At 53.7% G+C, this 15,050-nt stretch overlaps 2 protein-coding genes across 6 annotated transcripts in view; one reads left to right on the forward strand and one right to left on the reverse strand.

The window, feature by feature from the left end:
• The window catches only part of TBC1D14 (TBC1 domain family member 14), a 116,873-nt gene extending 110,332 nt beyond the window's left edge, over positions 1-6,541 (forward strand). For all 5 annotated transcript variants that reach the window (XM_066233304.1, XM_066233303.1, XM_066233306.1 and 2 more), the window contains 2 exons: positions 1,565-1,823; positions 3,935-6,541. In XM_066233304.1, the coding sequence (XP_066089401.1) occupies positions 1,565-1,823; positions 3,935-4,000 (325 nt within the window). In that variant the 3' untranslated portion in view covers positions 4,001-6,541. The remainder of the gene's footprint in view (positions 1-1,564; positions 1,824-3,934) is intronic.
• A 5,463-nt stretch (positions 6,542-12,004) lies between these two features.
• CFAP184 (cilia and flagella associated protein 184) lies at positions 12,005-14,868 on the reverse strand. Its single transcript, XM_066233309.1, has one exon. The coding sequence runs from the start codon at positions 14,604-14,606 to the stop codon at positions 12,996-12,998; it is 1,611 nt and encodes a 536-aa protein (XP_066089406.1). The 5' UTR covers positions 14,607-14,868; the 3' UTR covers positions 12,005-12,995.
• Positions 14,869-15,050: the final 182 nt, after the last annotated feature.

Consider the following 15,050-nt stretch of genomic DNA (forward strand, 5'->3'; position numbering starts at 1 on the left):
GGAAGGTGAGGGTCCCACTGTTGGAGGCTTGATGACATTCCCTCCTGACCAAGGCGACTCCACGGTGGGAGCCTGAGCTCGGTGTCCCCACGGGTCCTGTGGGTCCCCCAGACCAGCACAGGCACAAAGGGAATACTGAAGTCTGAGGAAGAGTGATTTTCCAGGATTGATAGGGCTGTCCCCCACCAGTTAAGAGTCACCACTTCTAGTGAGTACCAGTACTGGGGAGGAGGTCCTGAGAACCACCACTCTGGGACATCCAGAGCAGGTTTGGGAGCCTGTCCATTACTGGCTCCTTCAGCAAAGATGGCCACGTGCTGGATGCTCCGGCCGGAGAGGTGCAGGGCGGGGTCCCTACTCCCGTGCTGTCTCCACAGGAGACAGGCAAGCCCAGGGCCTGTATGCTTGTGGTAGCACCTGGGTGGAGGGGAGCCCAGGAAGGGAGGGGCACTCTGCTGGGCTGCGGGTCGGGACTCCCTGGGGGTGGTGCCCAGGCTGCATCTCGCAGCTGAAGGAGGGGATGGTTCACGGGGAATCGGTTTGCCAACGTTCAGCCTGGACTCTCCGTGCCGTGTGTGAAGGAGGCCCAGTTAGACACGGGTAAGCCTGGTAACACTTGGGTCCCTTGGGATTGTGTCTGTCTGGCAGTGTGCGTTGTGATTATCACCACTTTTTAAGGGAATACATATTCGTATTTCTTTTTTTTTTTCATCTGATAACTTGCATTGTTAAATATAAGATCAGTTTTTTTGTAATCCACGGTCAAATTTATTTGGAAAAATTCACTGTTCCTTTGTTGACCCCTTCAGAAGAAGAGTGTATAGTACTCTCCACAAGTACTGTGCACATGTGGACACCGAGTTGTAAACTTCTGTTCACCGTTTCTGTTGCCCACCAGACCCTAAACCAGGGGTCGGGAACCTATGGCTCGAGAGCCCAATGTGGCTCTTTTGATGGCTGCATCTGGCTCGCAGACAAATCTTTAATAAAAAAATAATAACATTAAAAATATAAAACATTCTCATGTATTATAATCCATTTCCTACCGCTCATGTTCATGGTTGCGGGTGGCTGGAGCCAATCACAGCTGTCCTCCGGGACAACACCAAATTTTTATTGGATAATGCGTAATGTACACGGGTTGTTGTATGGCTTTCATGGAATTACAGTTTAAAATATGTGGCGTTCATGGCTCTCTCAGCCAAAATGGTTCCCAGTTCCTGCCCTAAACTCTCTCTGCCTTATGAACCTCATACCCAGCGCCTACCCACGAAGCAAGCGTGAAGTAGGTGCTTGATGAGTATCCGCTGCGTGGCGGTGTCATCAGTACCAGCAACTCCAGAGTCGCGCTGAGTTCGAGATTCCGTGTGGAAGCCGACGGTGCTGTCTCTGGAAGCGTTCACCCTGCCGTAGGCTTGAACGCAGGCTCGTGCTCGTGCCCCAGGCCCCGTGTGTGTGTCTCAGTACGAACGGGCCTGACTCGGGGCGTTGGTGATGGACACACGCCGTCCGCAGTTCTTGCTCTTCGCCATCCAGAGCCTGAACCGCCCTGCTCTCCCTCCAGGATCTTCACCCTGTACAGTAAGTCGCTGCCCCTCGACCTGGCCTGCCGCATATGGGACGTGTTCTGCCGCGACGGGGAGGAGTTCCTGTTCCGCACGGCCCTGGGCATCCTGCGGCTGTTCGAGGACATCCTGACTAAGATGGACTTCATCCACATGGCCCAGTTCCTCACCAGGCTGCCCGACGACCTGCCCGCGGAGGAGCTCTTTGCTTCCATAGCCACCGTCCAGATGCAGAGTCGGAACAAGAAGTGGGCTCAGGTGAGCGGGCCTGGGGCTCCCCTCTCCCCTGTGGACTCAGCAGCAACATTTAGGAGGCACCGTCCACAGCCCTCTCCCCAGTGGCTCTTGCTCTGGAGGCCTGGGTGTGGGGCTGGGCTCAGCCGGGGTTCTGGGGAGCCCTCCCCTCCGCGGGGCTGCCAGCCAGTCTGCAGTGGCGCTGGGCGTCAGGACCTCCAGTGCGTCGTCATGGTGCCCACTGCGCAGTGGACGGCGTTTTGTAAACCAGGCCCCTCCCCTTTATAAAGGTGCCTGAGATGGAAAGTACAGGGAACTGACACGGGGAGGCTGCCCGGGACAGAGGTCCCACCCGGCTTCCTGGGCTGTGCAATGTGTGCAGTCATAGTCCACTGGGTCCTTTCCATGTCACTGGTCTTCCCCGTGGCCACGCCCCCCAACATACACCCCCTCCCCCACATTCACACACATCCCGATGGTGGCTGTGGGGTGAACATTGTCTAGTTTTACACAGTTGCAGGTCCCGTGGGACTTGTGGTCTGTGCACCTGGCTCTTAATGCCGGGCTTGCGGTGAGGACCCCGGTGAGCTCTCCAGGACGAGTAGATGCTGGGTGTGGTCGGCAGTCCAGTTTACTTAGAGGTGGGGGGCACTTTTATCTAGCTCAGACCTGTGCAGCCTGTTTGTAACCTGCACGAAAGGTTTCTGCTCGACCCCTTGTAGTTTGTAATTCAGTCCAGGGGGCATGTTGCCTGGCCCCTCGTGGGTTAGCATGAGTGCTTCAAACGTTCCCTGGGCGTAGAAACCAGGCAGATCTGAGTTTGAATCCATCCGAGCTGTTTGCCTTGGAGCAGGCCACTCCTGTGGGCGCCCGTTTCTCGGGTGCCTGGTGATGGGTGTGAAGCTTCCTGAGCACGATTGTTGTGGTGAGTGAACAGCCACCAGGCGTGACGCACCTGGTGGAGTGTGGGCTCTGATGGGCGTCGAGGGGGCCTTCAAGAACTGCAGCCACTTTTTTTTTTTTTTTTTTTTCATTTTTCTGAAGCTGGAAACGGAGAGACAGTCAGACAGACTCCCGCATGCGCTCGACCGGGATCCACCCGGCACGCCCACCAGGGGCGACACTCTGCCCACCAGGGGGCGATGCTCTGCCCATCCTGGGCGTCACCATGTTGCGACCAGAGCCACTCTAGCGCCTGGGGCAGAGGCCACAGAGCCATCCCCAGCGCCCGGGCCACCTTTGCTCCAATGGAGCCTTGGCTGCGGGAGAGGAAGAGAGAGAGAGAGGAAGCGCGGCGGAGGGGTGGAGAAGCAAATGGGCGTTTCTCCTGTGTGCCCTGGCCAGGAATCGAACCCGGGTCCTCCACACGCTAGGCCGACGCTCTACCACTGAGCCAACCGGCCAGGGCCATGCAGCCACTGTTTTTAAGCAGTCACAGTGGGATGTAATTTTTTTGTACTTTTCTGAAGCTGGAAACGGGGAGGCAGTCAGACTCCCGCATGCGCCCGACCAGGATCCACCAGGCATGCCCACCAGGGGGCGATGCTCTGCCCATCTGGGGCGTTGCTCTGTTGCAACCAGAGCCATTCTAGCGCCTGAGGCAGAGGCCACAGAGCCATCCTCAGCGCCCGGGCCAACTTTGCTCCAGTGGAGCCTCGGCTGCGGGAGGGGAAGAGAGAGACAGAGAGGAAGGAGGGGGGAGGGGTGGAGAAGCAGATGGGCGCTTCTCCTGTGTGCCCTAGCCAGGAATCGAACCCGGGACTCCTGCATGCCAGGCCGATGCTCTACCACTGAGCCAACCGGCCAGGGCCTGGGATGTAATATTTTAAAAATAAAGGTTAAGCAAGAGCTGAGAGAGCAGAGAGGAGGAGTCCAAGAGGGAGCGGGAGCCCAGCTGCGGTGGCAGTGAGCGCAGGGTGAGCCCTGCAGTCCTCCGCACCGGGGCATTGGCACCGTAGCTGCCAGGAGGGGCTGGGGGCACTCGCCCAGAGACGGCTTGGCGCAGCCCTGCGTGAGTCAGTGCGTCTGGGAGCGGGAGGTGGACGTCAGGAGAGGCAGAGGGTTCGTGGGAGCCTTCCGGGATCTTCCTCAGCGTGGGTGGCGGGTCGCCATGACGCCCTCCTTGTGATTCCCAGGTGCTGACCGCGCTGCAGAGGGACAGCCGCGAGATGGAGAAAGGCAGCCCGTCTCTGAGACACTGAGGCGCCGGCGTAGCTCCCAGCGCACCTGTGTCCTTGGGGATGGACACCCCGCAGCTTACAACAGGGGTGTTTTCCTGTCTGATTCCTGACGCTGGAGTTGGCCTTAAACAGAACGAGCAAAACATTTGAAGAACCCGACCAAGGCTCAGCCTTAAGCAGCTCAGTGGGACGGTGACCTGGTGTTGACATGGCGACCACCGCGCACTCTGTGTGGTTTAAAAACAGGGCAGCGGCTGCCTCCCTCCCTTTATTCCAGCAGAAGTTAATTAAATGGCAATGCTTTTATGTCAGCTACTGGAAGGGACACTACAGACTTTCTTAGCCGAGGCGCGTGAGACGTGCTTTGGGAGACAGACCTCAGAGATGTTATCGGCTCCCAGGGACCTATTTTGATAAGAAAAAAGTGGATGATTGAGTTGTCGAGGTAAACTTTCTAGAAACAGGTTGTTTTTAAATCCCAGTTACCAAAGATGCATTAAAGGCAGGCGGGCTCTGGTGGGTGGGTGCCGACAGCAGCCCCGGACTCCGCCGGCCGCGGAGTGATATCTACCATGTTGCCTTGACACCGCGCAGCGCGGGCTGGGGGTGCCCACACTCCCAGAGGCGGCTCCCTGCACCTGCACCTGCTCAGCAGTGGAGGAAGGTTTGCACAGAGAGGACTGGACACGCAGAAGGCCTGGGACCGCAGACAGCTCCTAAATTGATGGAGACCGCTCCCAGTTAAGTCAGAGGGCAGAGAAGGAGGGTGTTAGACCTCGTTTCCGTGCAGGCTGCAGACAGCACTGTGTGTGTGTGTGGGGGGGCTCCGTTGGGCTGACAAGGCTGCTCAGTCCTTTGTCACCCGGACCACAGGATCAGCCCGGAGTGCCGCTGGGCCCCTCCTTGTGCATTTGGCCTAAAGGTAGACTATTGAGAGGACTGAGAAGTGAGCCGCACATCTGCCGGCCCAGGCAGTCTCATCACATTCTTAGTGCCCGTACCATCGGCCTTTCCCTGTTAGTTGGTTTCCCCGGGGCTCATTCGCACCATGTTTTGATCTAGATTTTCTCTGACGAGTTTTGAGAACTTTGGGTTGTCCAGATTCAAAGAAATGAGTAGTTTTTGCACAGAGTAGTCCAAAGGACTAGCTAATCTCTTAAGAAGAAAGCTCTCACGTGATAAGCTATTGGCATGTTGGTCTCTGGGCATGCTGGGCAGACCAGGTTCAAGGGCACTGGCAGCCAGCCGCCAGTGCTGCCGCAGTGGGGTCTGGCCGCTCCGTCTGGCCCTCTCAGCCCCGCTGCCCCGCTTGGGGGGTGTCCCAGGGTTGGTCTCGTGTCTGGTGCTGGAAGCACCCTCTGCTTTGAGCATGCAGCCTGCAGCCAGGAGACCTGGGGTGGAAGGTATAGCCTGGCTGTGGGCATTGGCCACGTCTGCCAGCGTCGCCATGGGTGCAGTAGCACCTGCCGAGCCTGTGGCCGTCTTCGTGCCCTCCATCCCGTCTGTTCTGTGTGTCCGTCTGCGTGGAGCCGCCTCTGTCCCTCATCTCCTCGCTGCACACTCCAGGGAGGCTGCAGAGCATCATGGATGCCCTTTCCGCCGGAGCCCTTAACCGCTGACGTGCCCGACCTCTGGGACGAGGCGTTCTGTCTCTCCCGAGGCCGTGGTGCCTTCCGGACACAGCCGGTCCCTGACACCACGACGCTGAATGTAACCTGGACTCAGCCATCCCTTGCAGACGTACCTGTTCTGTTCCATGACAGGGGCTTTCTGTTTCTGAAAGATGTATATATTTTCTTAGATATTCCTTAAGTTCTTGACAGAAAGCAGTCCCCTTCAGGATGCATTTGTGCATTCCAGCCCAGACCTTAACGATCTGTCAGTTTGACACCTCTTTGGATAGCATCCTTTCCGTGTTAAGTTTTAAATAGGTTCCATTTGGAGTATGAAACCAAATCTCTAGTTCAGAAGAGGTTTTCATGACCTATTCAGTGACCCCGTGAGGTCTGGCTGGTTTGCTGTGTCCCCTTCAGCGGCCTGGACATTCTCAGTTCCCGCCCGTGGCCGCCTGGGCCCTTTCCACCGAGGGTTGCTTGAGACCATGGGGCTGTGCTTCTTTGTTTGACATCATCCTTTAAGAAAACTGGAAAAGAAGCTGCGAGGCCACGCCCCTTGGAAGCACACGCTTCCCACCCCCCGGGGCCCTAGGCCACGCCCCTTGGAAGCACACGCTTCCCACCCCGGGCCCTAGGTTTGCAGTCTGAACCCTCCGGCCTCCGCCAGGGCCTACGTGCCACCAGCTGCTCAAAGCCGCTCGCTCCCCCACCAGGGCTTGGAATCTCCTCCAAACACAACTCTCACTTTAAAAGGTACTTTTTAACCGCTCAGTTTTGACTATTTTGAATAGTTTGCTGATAGAAAAATCCCGATAACTCTTGCTACATATCATGTTTTAATTGCGTGTACAGTTAACCTTTAATCTTATTTAGTAATATGTATCAAGTTAGGACTTTTTGAATTGTAAATATATGGTTTTATTAAATAAAAGTCATGTAAACTTGTTACTTACGTCACTGCAGTTTGATTTAAAACGGGGAGTCCTCACTTCGAAGTTTGGCGGCTGCTTGACTTCGGGCAGGCATGATGCCGTTTCAGGGTTTTAAGTCTCAGTCGGATCAGGTGGATGAGACATGGTGCATTTCTGGTGATTTGATCAAGGAGTCTGAGCATTCAGTGCATCCCTTCTGAGCCGAAGCGGAGCCCCGGACTGGCTGCCCCTGTCAAACGGGACTCTGCTCCCAGCCGTAGCCCTTTCTCCCCCCATCCCCATGTCTGCCACCCGCCTGCCGCCCCGCCCAGCAGGTCGCCTCCTCCGTGCCGGCCACTGGGCTCTTCCCCCTGCCCCGGGAAACCCGCCCCCAGCCTGCTCAGCCCGGTGCTGTTCCCCCCGCCCCGGGAAACCCGCCCACAGCCTGCTCAGCCAGGTGCTGTGTCCCGCTGCCCCAGGGCAGGGTCCCTGGCTCTTCCCCCTGCCCCGGGAAACCCACCCCCAGCCTGATCAGCCCGGTGCTGTGTCCCGCTGCCCCAGGGCGGGGTCCCTGGCTCTCCCCCCTGCCCCGGGAAACCCACCCCCAGCCTGCTCAGCCCGGTGCTGTGTCCCGCTGCCCCAGGGCGGGGTCCCTGGCTCTCCCCCCTGCCCCGGGAAACCCACCCCCAGCCTGATCAGCCCGGTGCTGTGTCCCGCTGCCCCAGGGCGGGTTCCCTGGCTCTTCCCCCTGCCCCGGGAAACCCACCCCCAGCCTGCTCAGCCCGGTGCTGTGTCCCGCTGCCCCGGGACGGGGTCCCTGGCTCTTCCTGGACCAGCGTGTGCCCCGGTTCCCATCTGTGGCACGGAGATGAGCGGTGGCTGAAGCAGTCCTCAGGGTCACATGGTGGTGCCTGTACCTGTCGTCCACGACTGTCACAGATGCTGCGGCCCTCCTGTTCGCCCCTCGTGTCTCCTTGAGTCTCCTGGAGAGGAGCTGTTGGTCATCGGGCGGAGCAGACAGAAGAAGGATACTTCCAGGTGGACCAGCAGATGGAAGCCTTGGAGCCAAAGCAAGTCCTCCGGTGGGCCATGCGCTGTCTGAGCCCCAGCACTGTCTGCACAGGTTTTACTCCAGGACTGCGGGGAGCACCGTGGCCCCTGCCGCCACGTCCCAGGACGCCTGAGCCCTGTGGGGCTCCCTGTGGACGGAGGGGCAGTGGCCTCCTCCCTGAACAACACGGCAAAGCCGGCTCCCCCGGCTGACTCCGCAGTCTCAGCAGTTTTTCTTAAACTGCTCCAGTCGAAAATAACCCCAGTTTAAGGTGCAGTCTAGCTAAGGATTAGGAACAAGAGAAGTTAAATTCTCTAAGCCTCACTTTTCTGTAACTCAGGTTATAAAGGACACTCAGCACCTAGCCACTGGTTTGTGAGGATTAAACTAACTTGCTGAATTGTGTCGTTAAAAGGAACGTTGCCATAAATGGTTGGGCTCCTCTCAATGTGCACACTTTCAGCGTTCATCACTTTTCTTGAACTTTCGAATTTTTAAAATTCAGGACCCCCACACACACTAAAATGCTCATTGTATAAAATTTGTAAATTACAGAAAAGCACAAAGAAAATAATTTTAATTTTATCACAGAAAAGAGATACTTTTATCATATCCTGACCTTTTCCCCGTTTTACAGGTGAGTACATTGAGGCTTAGAGGGTTGTGGTGATTGTCCCAGGCGACAATCGGAAGAGAATGGAACCCAGGTCAGCCTGGGACTGGAGTCTTTGTCCCCAAGCACGACACTGTATTCTCCTTACGTATCTGCCTTCATCCTTTGGGGGAGATATTAGAAGACTTCACATGATAGAGCGTCGGCCTGGCATGCGGAAGTCCCGGGTTCGATTCCCGGCCTGGGCACACAGGAGAAGCGCCCATCTGCTTCTCTACCCCTCCCCCTCTCCTTCCTCTCTGTCTCTCTCTTCCTCTCCCGCAGCAGCTGAGGCTCCATTGGAGCAAAAAGATGACCCGGGCGCTGGGGATGGCTCCTTGGCCTCTGCCCCAGGCGCTAGAGTGGCTCTGGTCGCGACAGAGCGACGCCCCGGATGGGCAGAGCGTCGCCCCCTGGTGGGTGTGCCGGGTGGATCCCGGTCGGGCGCATGCGGGAGTCTGTCTGACTGTCTCTCCCCGTTTCCAGCTTCAGAAAAATACAAAAAAAAAAAAAAAAAAAGACTTCACATGAGTTGAAAAGTTGGGGAGGGTGTCGGTTTATTAATTAAACATGCACTTATTGAATCACTGTTTTTTTAAATGAAAAGTAGAGGACCCTTGAGAGGAATGTTGCATGGGAGGGAGGAGACATGAACTTCAGCAGTGCTCTTCCTGCTGGTCCCGGCTCCGGCTAGCTTCTGCCCTGTCCTCCGTTCAGGGTGCCATTCATCACTCCGACGTTGGCTTTCTGAAAGCTTGAAGCATATAAAGCACCAAATTGGGGTGCATTAACTTTCTTAATTTGTGGACAGACACCCTCAACCAGTGGCAAAATCTGAATTGGAGCTTTAGATGAACTTAGGAAAAAAAGAAAGCATGTATTTCCATTTACATAATTTAAAAGTCCCAAATGTGTTAAGTCACCAGAAATGGTTCTCATTTCCCGATGAAAAAAATGTCCGCCCTGGCCACAGAGCGTGGGTGGTTAGAACATCGTCCCAGAGCACAGAGGTTGCCAGTTCAATCCCTGGTCGGGGCACATACAGGAACAGATGGATGTCCCCGTTTCTCTCTCTCTCCCTTCCTTCCTTTCTCACTAAAATCAATAAATAAATGTTTAACAAGTGTGTCCTCAGATGCCTGCTAGTGCTGTTAAAACAAAGACCACCTCCTGTAACACTGAAGGGGATACTTTGGACTCAGACCCATTTCCAAAAGGCTAATTTCCATGTAGCCCCTCACTCAGATTTTACTAGGCCTGCATTTTTCAGGCCCTGCACTTTGACAGAGGAAAAATTTTTTGCCTGTGATTTTAGCATTCATAAAACTAATCTTCATTTAGAGGTTTCTCATGCTGCATGGACAGCTCTGTACCTGTAGGGTCATCCTTCCATGATGACAGGCCTGCATCCCTGTCATTTTATATATATATAAAATATATATAAGTTCATCTGCAGCCCAGAGTTTAGGTTTTGCCAGTGGTTGGGGGGGGGGGGTGAACTGTCCATAAAATGCTTCTACTTCTTGAGGATTCCTCTTTCTACCTGTAGTTATTTTTGAATCCAACATAGGAATTATCAACGCCTGACATGTATTAAGCATTCAAGTAACGCTTAGTTTTCAGGAAAACGAGACTGGCTTTATATTCATAGTATATTCGACACATTTATTGAGCATTGATGATGTGCACGGCACTAGGCTGGTTTCTAGGGGAAATAAGAAGCCCCAAGTCCTTGCCTTCCAGGGCCTTTATCTCATTGGGGTGCAGAAAGCTGAGCAGACAGGCACACAGCAGTTCGTAGAAGGCTGACCCGGGACTAGAGGCAGCAGGTCGGTAAAACTGGGGAGAGGACTATTAGGGTCTGTGGCAGGCTCCCTCAAGGTGGTCCCTCTGAAACAATCTGTGAATGTGTTGCTTTTCCATGGTGAAGAGATCTCCTATAATCTATTTAGGAAGAACCTTGTTATGATCAGGATTATCCTCTAGTGAATTGTAACACTGTAGCATGCATTAGTGGAATTGAAGGGCATTGGTAACTTTACTCCTTAGAACAATGACTGCCTCTTCAGTTTCTTTTGTTATCTTTGTGCTCTCAAAGACCTGCCTCGGCTGAGGTCAAGGACAATGGGGGAATGCTTAGTTTGACCTGGATAATTAATTGCCAATGGGCCAAAATCTGCTGAAGGTATCTCTTCTCCCTCTAGTGCAGGGCTAGTCAACCTTTTTATACCTACCGCCCACTTTTGTATCTCTGTTAGTAGTAACATTTTCTAACTGCCCACTGGTTCCACAGTAATGGTGATTTATAAAGTAGGGAAGTAACTTTACTTTATAAAATTTATAAAGCAGAGTTACAGCAAGTTAAAGCATATAATAATAATTACTTACCAAGTACTTTATGTCAGATTTTTGCTAAGTTTGGCAGAATAAATCTTTATAAAACAACTTACTATAGTTAAATCTTTTTATTTATACTTTGGTTGCTCCGCTACCGCCCACCATGAAAGCTGGAATGCCCACTAGTGGACAGTAGGGACCAGGTTGACTACCACTGATTGTGAATCAGGAGGCTGGGTACCCAACAATACAGTTTGGTGTCTTCACCAAGCATATTGCTAGTTTCACCTTGAAGTCTCCCAACCACAGAGGAACAGTGCTGCTTTTTGTTGGAGGCTATTTGCCAGTGACTTACTACTTTACTTTGGCCTTGATGAACAGGTAGAGAAAAAAGAAAAATTGTAGAGGATAAGGAGAATGGAAATAGGAAGTCAAAGCTTTTTGCAAATGGTTATATTTGTGTGGTAGGATAAGTATATTATTATAAAAAGTGTATTCAACATGTAGACTATAAAAAGGAATTTTAATTGACCTTTATTGGCATCAAAGGAAAAACACTTTAGAAAACAAAACCATCAAAAGATAAGGTTGTTGGGACATTGTCAGGACCAGCGGAGTCACCTGCCTGGAGTGGGGTTTCTAACATTCATAAAAGGTTTTTAGCACCAAAAAAATAGAGTACCCTTCCTGTGACCCACTTAAGGTTAGGGATGGGAGAATACTTTTAATACCAAAGCTTCCCATCTAGAAATTTAACCTAAGATTAAGAATAAAACCAAGCCCCTAGCTCCAGAAGCATCAAGGAAAACTGAAAATGTTAGTCACTGATGCTGCATTAGGAGATAGACCTATCATGAACTCTCTTACAGGAACACGAGGAATAACAGGTGTTTTTAATTTTTGATATATAGTAGAACCACATGAGGGTTCTGTTCCCTTCCTGAAAACAAAAGGCGTATGGTCAGTCAGGAGTGACCATACATTTTGCACCTGGCAAAACAACCTTCATTGTGCCTGACCTGTGGTGGCGCAGTGGATAAAGTGTTGACCTAGAACGCTGAAGTCGCCCGTTTGAAACCCTGGGCTTGCCCGGTCAAGGCACATATGGGAGTTGGTGCTTCCTGCTCCTCCCCCTTCTCTTTCTCTCTTCTCTAAAATTAATAAAGTCTTAAAAAAATATTTAAAAACCATCATTGTCTTCACTAGACAACAAGATTTCATTTCTTGGTACAGATCAATGCCTTCCTTTAGAGCAGGGGTCCCCAAACTTTTTACATAGGGGGCCAGTTCACTATCCCTCAGACCGTTGGAGGGCCAGACTATAAAAAAAACTATGAACAAATCCCTATGCACACTGCACATATCTTATTTTAAAGTAAAAAAACAAAACGGGAACAAATACAATATTTAAAATAAAGAACAAGTAAATTTAAATCAACAAACTGACCAGTATTTCAATGGGAACTATGCTCCTCTCACTGACCACCAATGAAAGAGGTGCCTCTTCTGGAAGTGCTGTGGGGGCCGGATAAATGGCCTCAGGGGGCCGCATGCGGCCCGCGGGCCGTAGTTTGGGGACCCCTGCTTTAGAGGATCCAGGAGAACATTTCATTAGAATTGAAGACAGTCATTGAGCTAGAAACAAGCATCAGTAGTTAAGCAGACTGAGCCTCTCTTCAGCGAACAGCTTCTTTCCTATTATTTCTCCCGTTTCCTGGAGGGGTGTGTGTGTGTATCTATAAATATATATAGACATACATGCACCAGAAGTTAGGCTAGTTACATACAAAATTTTAGGTTCATCTAAGGGGATTAGTGAGCTTTGAATTGAGACAGACTCGGGACTACATAGTTTAATAAATTCAAAGGGATTTAATAACTAGCACAGAAATTTTGGGCACAGCCTGCCCATTGGTTGACCCCTCCTTACATATTGAAGAGGAATAGTTCTCCTTAGTATCAGCTCACTGAAATTATGAAATTGCTCAGATAAAACGGCTTTGCTGTTTAAATTTTATTTTAGAGGGGAAGGGAAACATCGACTATGCTTTTTCCTGTTATTTATGCATTAACTTGTTGATTCCTGAGTGTGCCCTGTATCGAACCCCAATGTTGGCGTTACCAGGGTGCTGCTTACTTAACCCACGGAGCTACCGAGCCAGGGCTTGAGAGCTGTTAGGAGAAGTCAGGTACATTACCTGTTGTTTGTTTCTCTGGGCCTATTTTACATACACCCCCCCCCCTCCCAAAAAACAACCTGACTTCTCACCCAATTTTGTGTTCAGCACTCGTTTGGAAGCTGAAAAATTACAAGACAAAAATGTAGTTCCAGCCTAAATATCATAGGCCTTTTAAAGAAGGGCCAAAAAATAAAAGGGAGAATAAAAGTTAACGAAGAATAACGTGTGCTGAGGTGGAAACTGCCGGTGGGCCCTGCTCCTCAGCCGTTTCAGGGGGGAAGGAAGGCTCTGGCTTCACGGATCTTCTGCCTCACCCCTCGGCAGGACAGAGCCAGCCCGGCGTGGTGGCGCTGCAGGGACTCCAGGCGCTCCTTGAGTAGCTCCTTCTTGCCCACCTTGTCCTCCATGTCCCGCAGGAGCGGCTCCTTGCCCAGCAGCCCGCACTTCTGGTTCAGCTTGATGTTGTCAGTCCGCAGACGGTCCCGAACTTGCTTAGTCTTGGTCAGCAGGTCCCTCCTTAGGGCCACCTGAGTTTCAATTTCCAAAAGCTGGGACTTTTTCCTTGCGTTCTCAATATCCACGAAGTATAACTTCTCCTTCAGGTGGGTGATGATTTGCACGTTGTTGTTCACCTTGTTGCGCAATTTCAAAAGCTCCTCGTTTCGCGCCTCGACTTTCTCATTGAAGGTCTGGTTCTCAATCTTAAGCTGCTCGAAGTCGATGAGGAGCAGGCCCTCGGCCATGTCCTCCTGCGTTCTCATCCTGGTTGCAAAATGCACCAGGCTTTGCTTCAGTTGCACGTTCTCCAGCCTCACGGCGCTCATCTCCTTCTCCTTCTTGTCCTCCAGCGCCTGGATCTGCTCCACCTCTTGCAGGGCGGCCTGCCGACCGCCCCTCATCCAACAGCTGCCCATGGCCTGTATCATCACCTGCTTCTTGAGCGCCTGGAAGCTTCGCCATTCCTTCTCCACCCTGGAGAGCTTCTCACTGCACTGCTGCTTGAGCTGGTCTAGCTCCTGGTGATACCACTCCAGGTCGTCGGCTTCCTGCTTCCTTAGCTCCTCCAGCACGGCCAGATAGCGGAGGTAGGCCTGCTCTTTCTCGGGGGCGTCGGGCTCCGTGCCCTTCTCGGGCACCTCGGCTGCTGCGTCCAGGCCCTTCTTCTTGCGCAGCGACTCGAAGATCCTGTGCTGCAGGTAGATGTTGTAGCGCTGATACAGGCTCCGCTTCTCCATCAGGGAGCGGTACTGTTCCAGGAGCTCAGAGCGCAGCTGCTGTTTCTGCAGCTTCTGCACCTCCTCGGTCCATTCCAAATCCTCACCCTCGTCCAGACCGTTCGCTCCCAACTTGCTTTTCGCCCGGCTTCCTTCCCCACTCTTCCCCTCGCCGCCCTCGCTCTCTGCCTCCTCCTCCGATCCTTCCCGCTCAGCCTCCGAGACTGGCGCAGCCTCTTCCCGGCCGGTCGTGGACAGCGGCACAGAGACCCACGACAGGGTTTTACTCCTCTTCTTCTGCTGTACGGTGTTGTCCTCCTCCGGCGCCTTCTTTCTCTTCTCTTCCTCGGGTTCCTCGGGCCCGCCGTCGGACCCCGGCTTGGCTGGCTCCTCTGGCTCGGCCGGCCACTCCCGCTCTCCAGGTTTCTCCTCGCCCTCAACATCGGTGGCCGCCGACCCTTCCCTGAGCTCGGCGGGCTCGGTCGGCTCGGCGGGCTCGGCCGCGGCGGCGCCTTCCTTCGAGGTCTCCATGGCTTCCGGCTTCGGGGGCTCGGCAGGGGACTCGGGACCAGAGCTGGCCGTGATCCCAGACAGCCGGGAGACTACGCTCATTACCTCTTCGCCCTCCGGCTCAGGGGCGCCGGTGTGTTTAAGCTGGCGGTCCATCTCCCTCCGCCTCCGCCAGCGCAGCTGAAGCTGGCTGCAGGCTGTTAGGTTTCCAGGGGCAACCAGGGCCGCTCGCGGTGGGCCCGGCGATTGGCCAGGAGTCTTTCCGACGCTTTTCTGCTTCTCCCCGCCTTTCAGCGGACTCCAACCAATGGGAGGTCGTGACGGGACGAACGGCGGCGTTGATTGGGAGAGGGCATAGACTCCCGCCGAGAGGGGCGTGGCGTTTCCGCCGCGCTTGCTTTCCGCTCATTTCCCAGGGCCCGGGTTGGGGCGTGGCGTCGGGAGCCGCTGGGCGGGGCGGGCGGCCGGCGCGAGGAACGCGCAGGCGCAGAGCGGCGAGCCGGGCCTCCGCGCGGTGGCGCGAGCGGGGCGCCTGCGCGATGCGGCGGGGCGACGGCGGTGGCTGTGGCGGCCGGGCCGGGCCCGAGGGCGCCTGCGTGC

This window comes from Saccopteryx bilineata, chromosome 5 (assembly GCF_036850765.1).
Source record: "Saccopteryx bilineata isolate mSacBil1 chromosome 5, mSacBil1_pri_phased_curated, whole genome shotgun sequence".
In the NCBI taxonomy this organism is placed as follows: Eukaryota; Metazoa; Chordata; class Mammalia; order Chiroptera; family Emballonuridae; genus Saccopteryx; species Saccopteryx bilineata.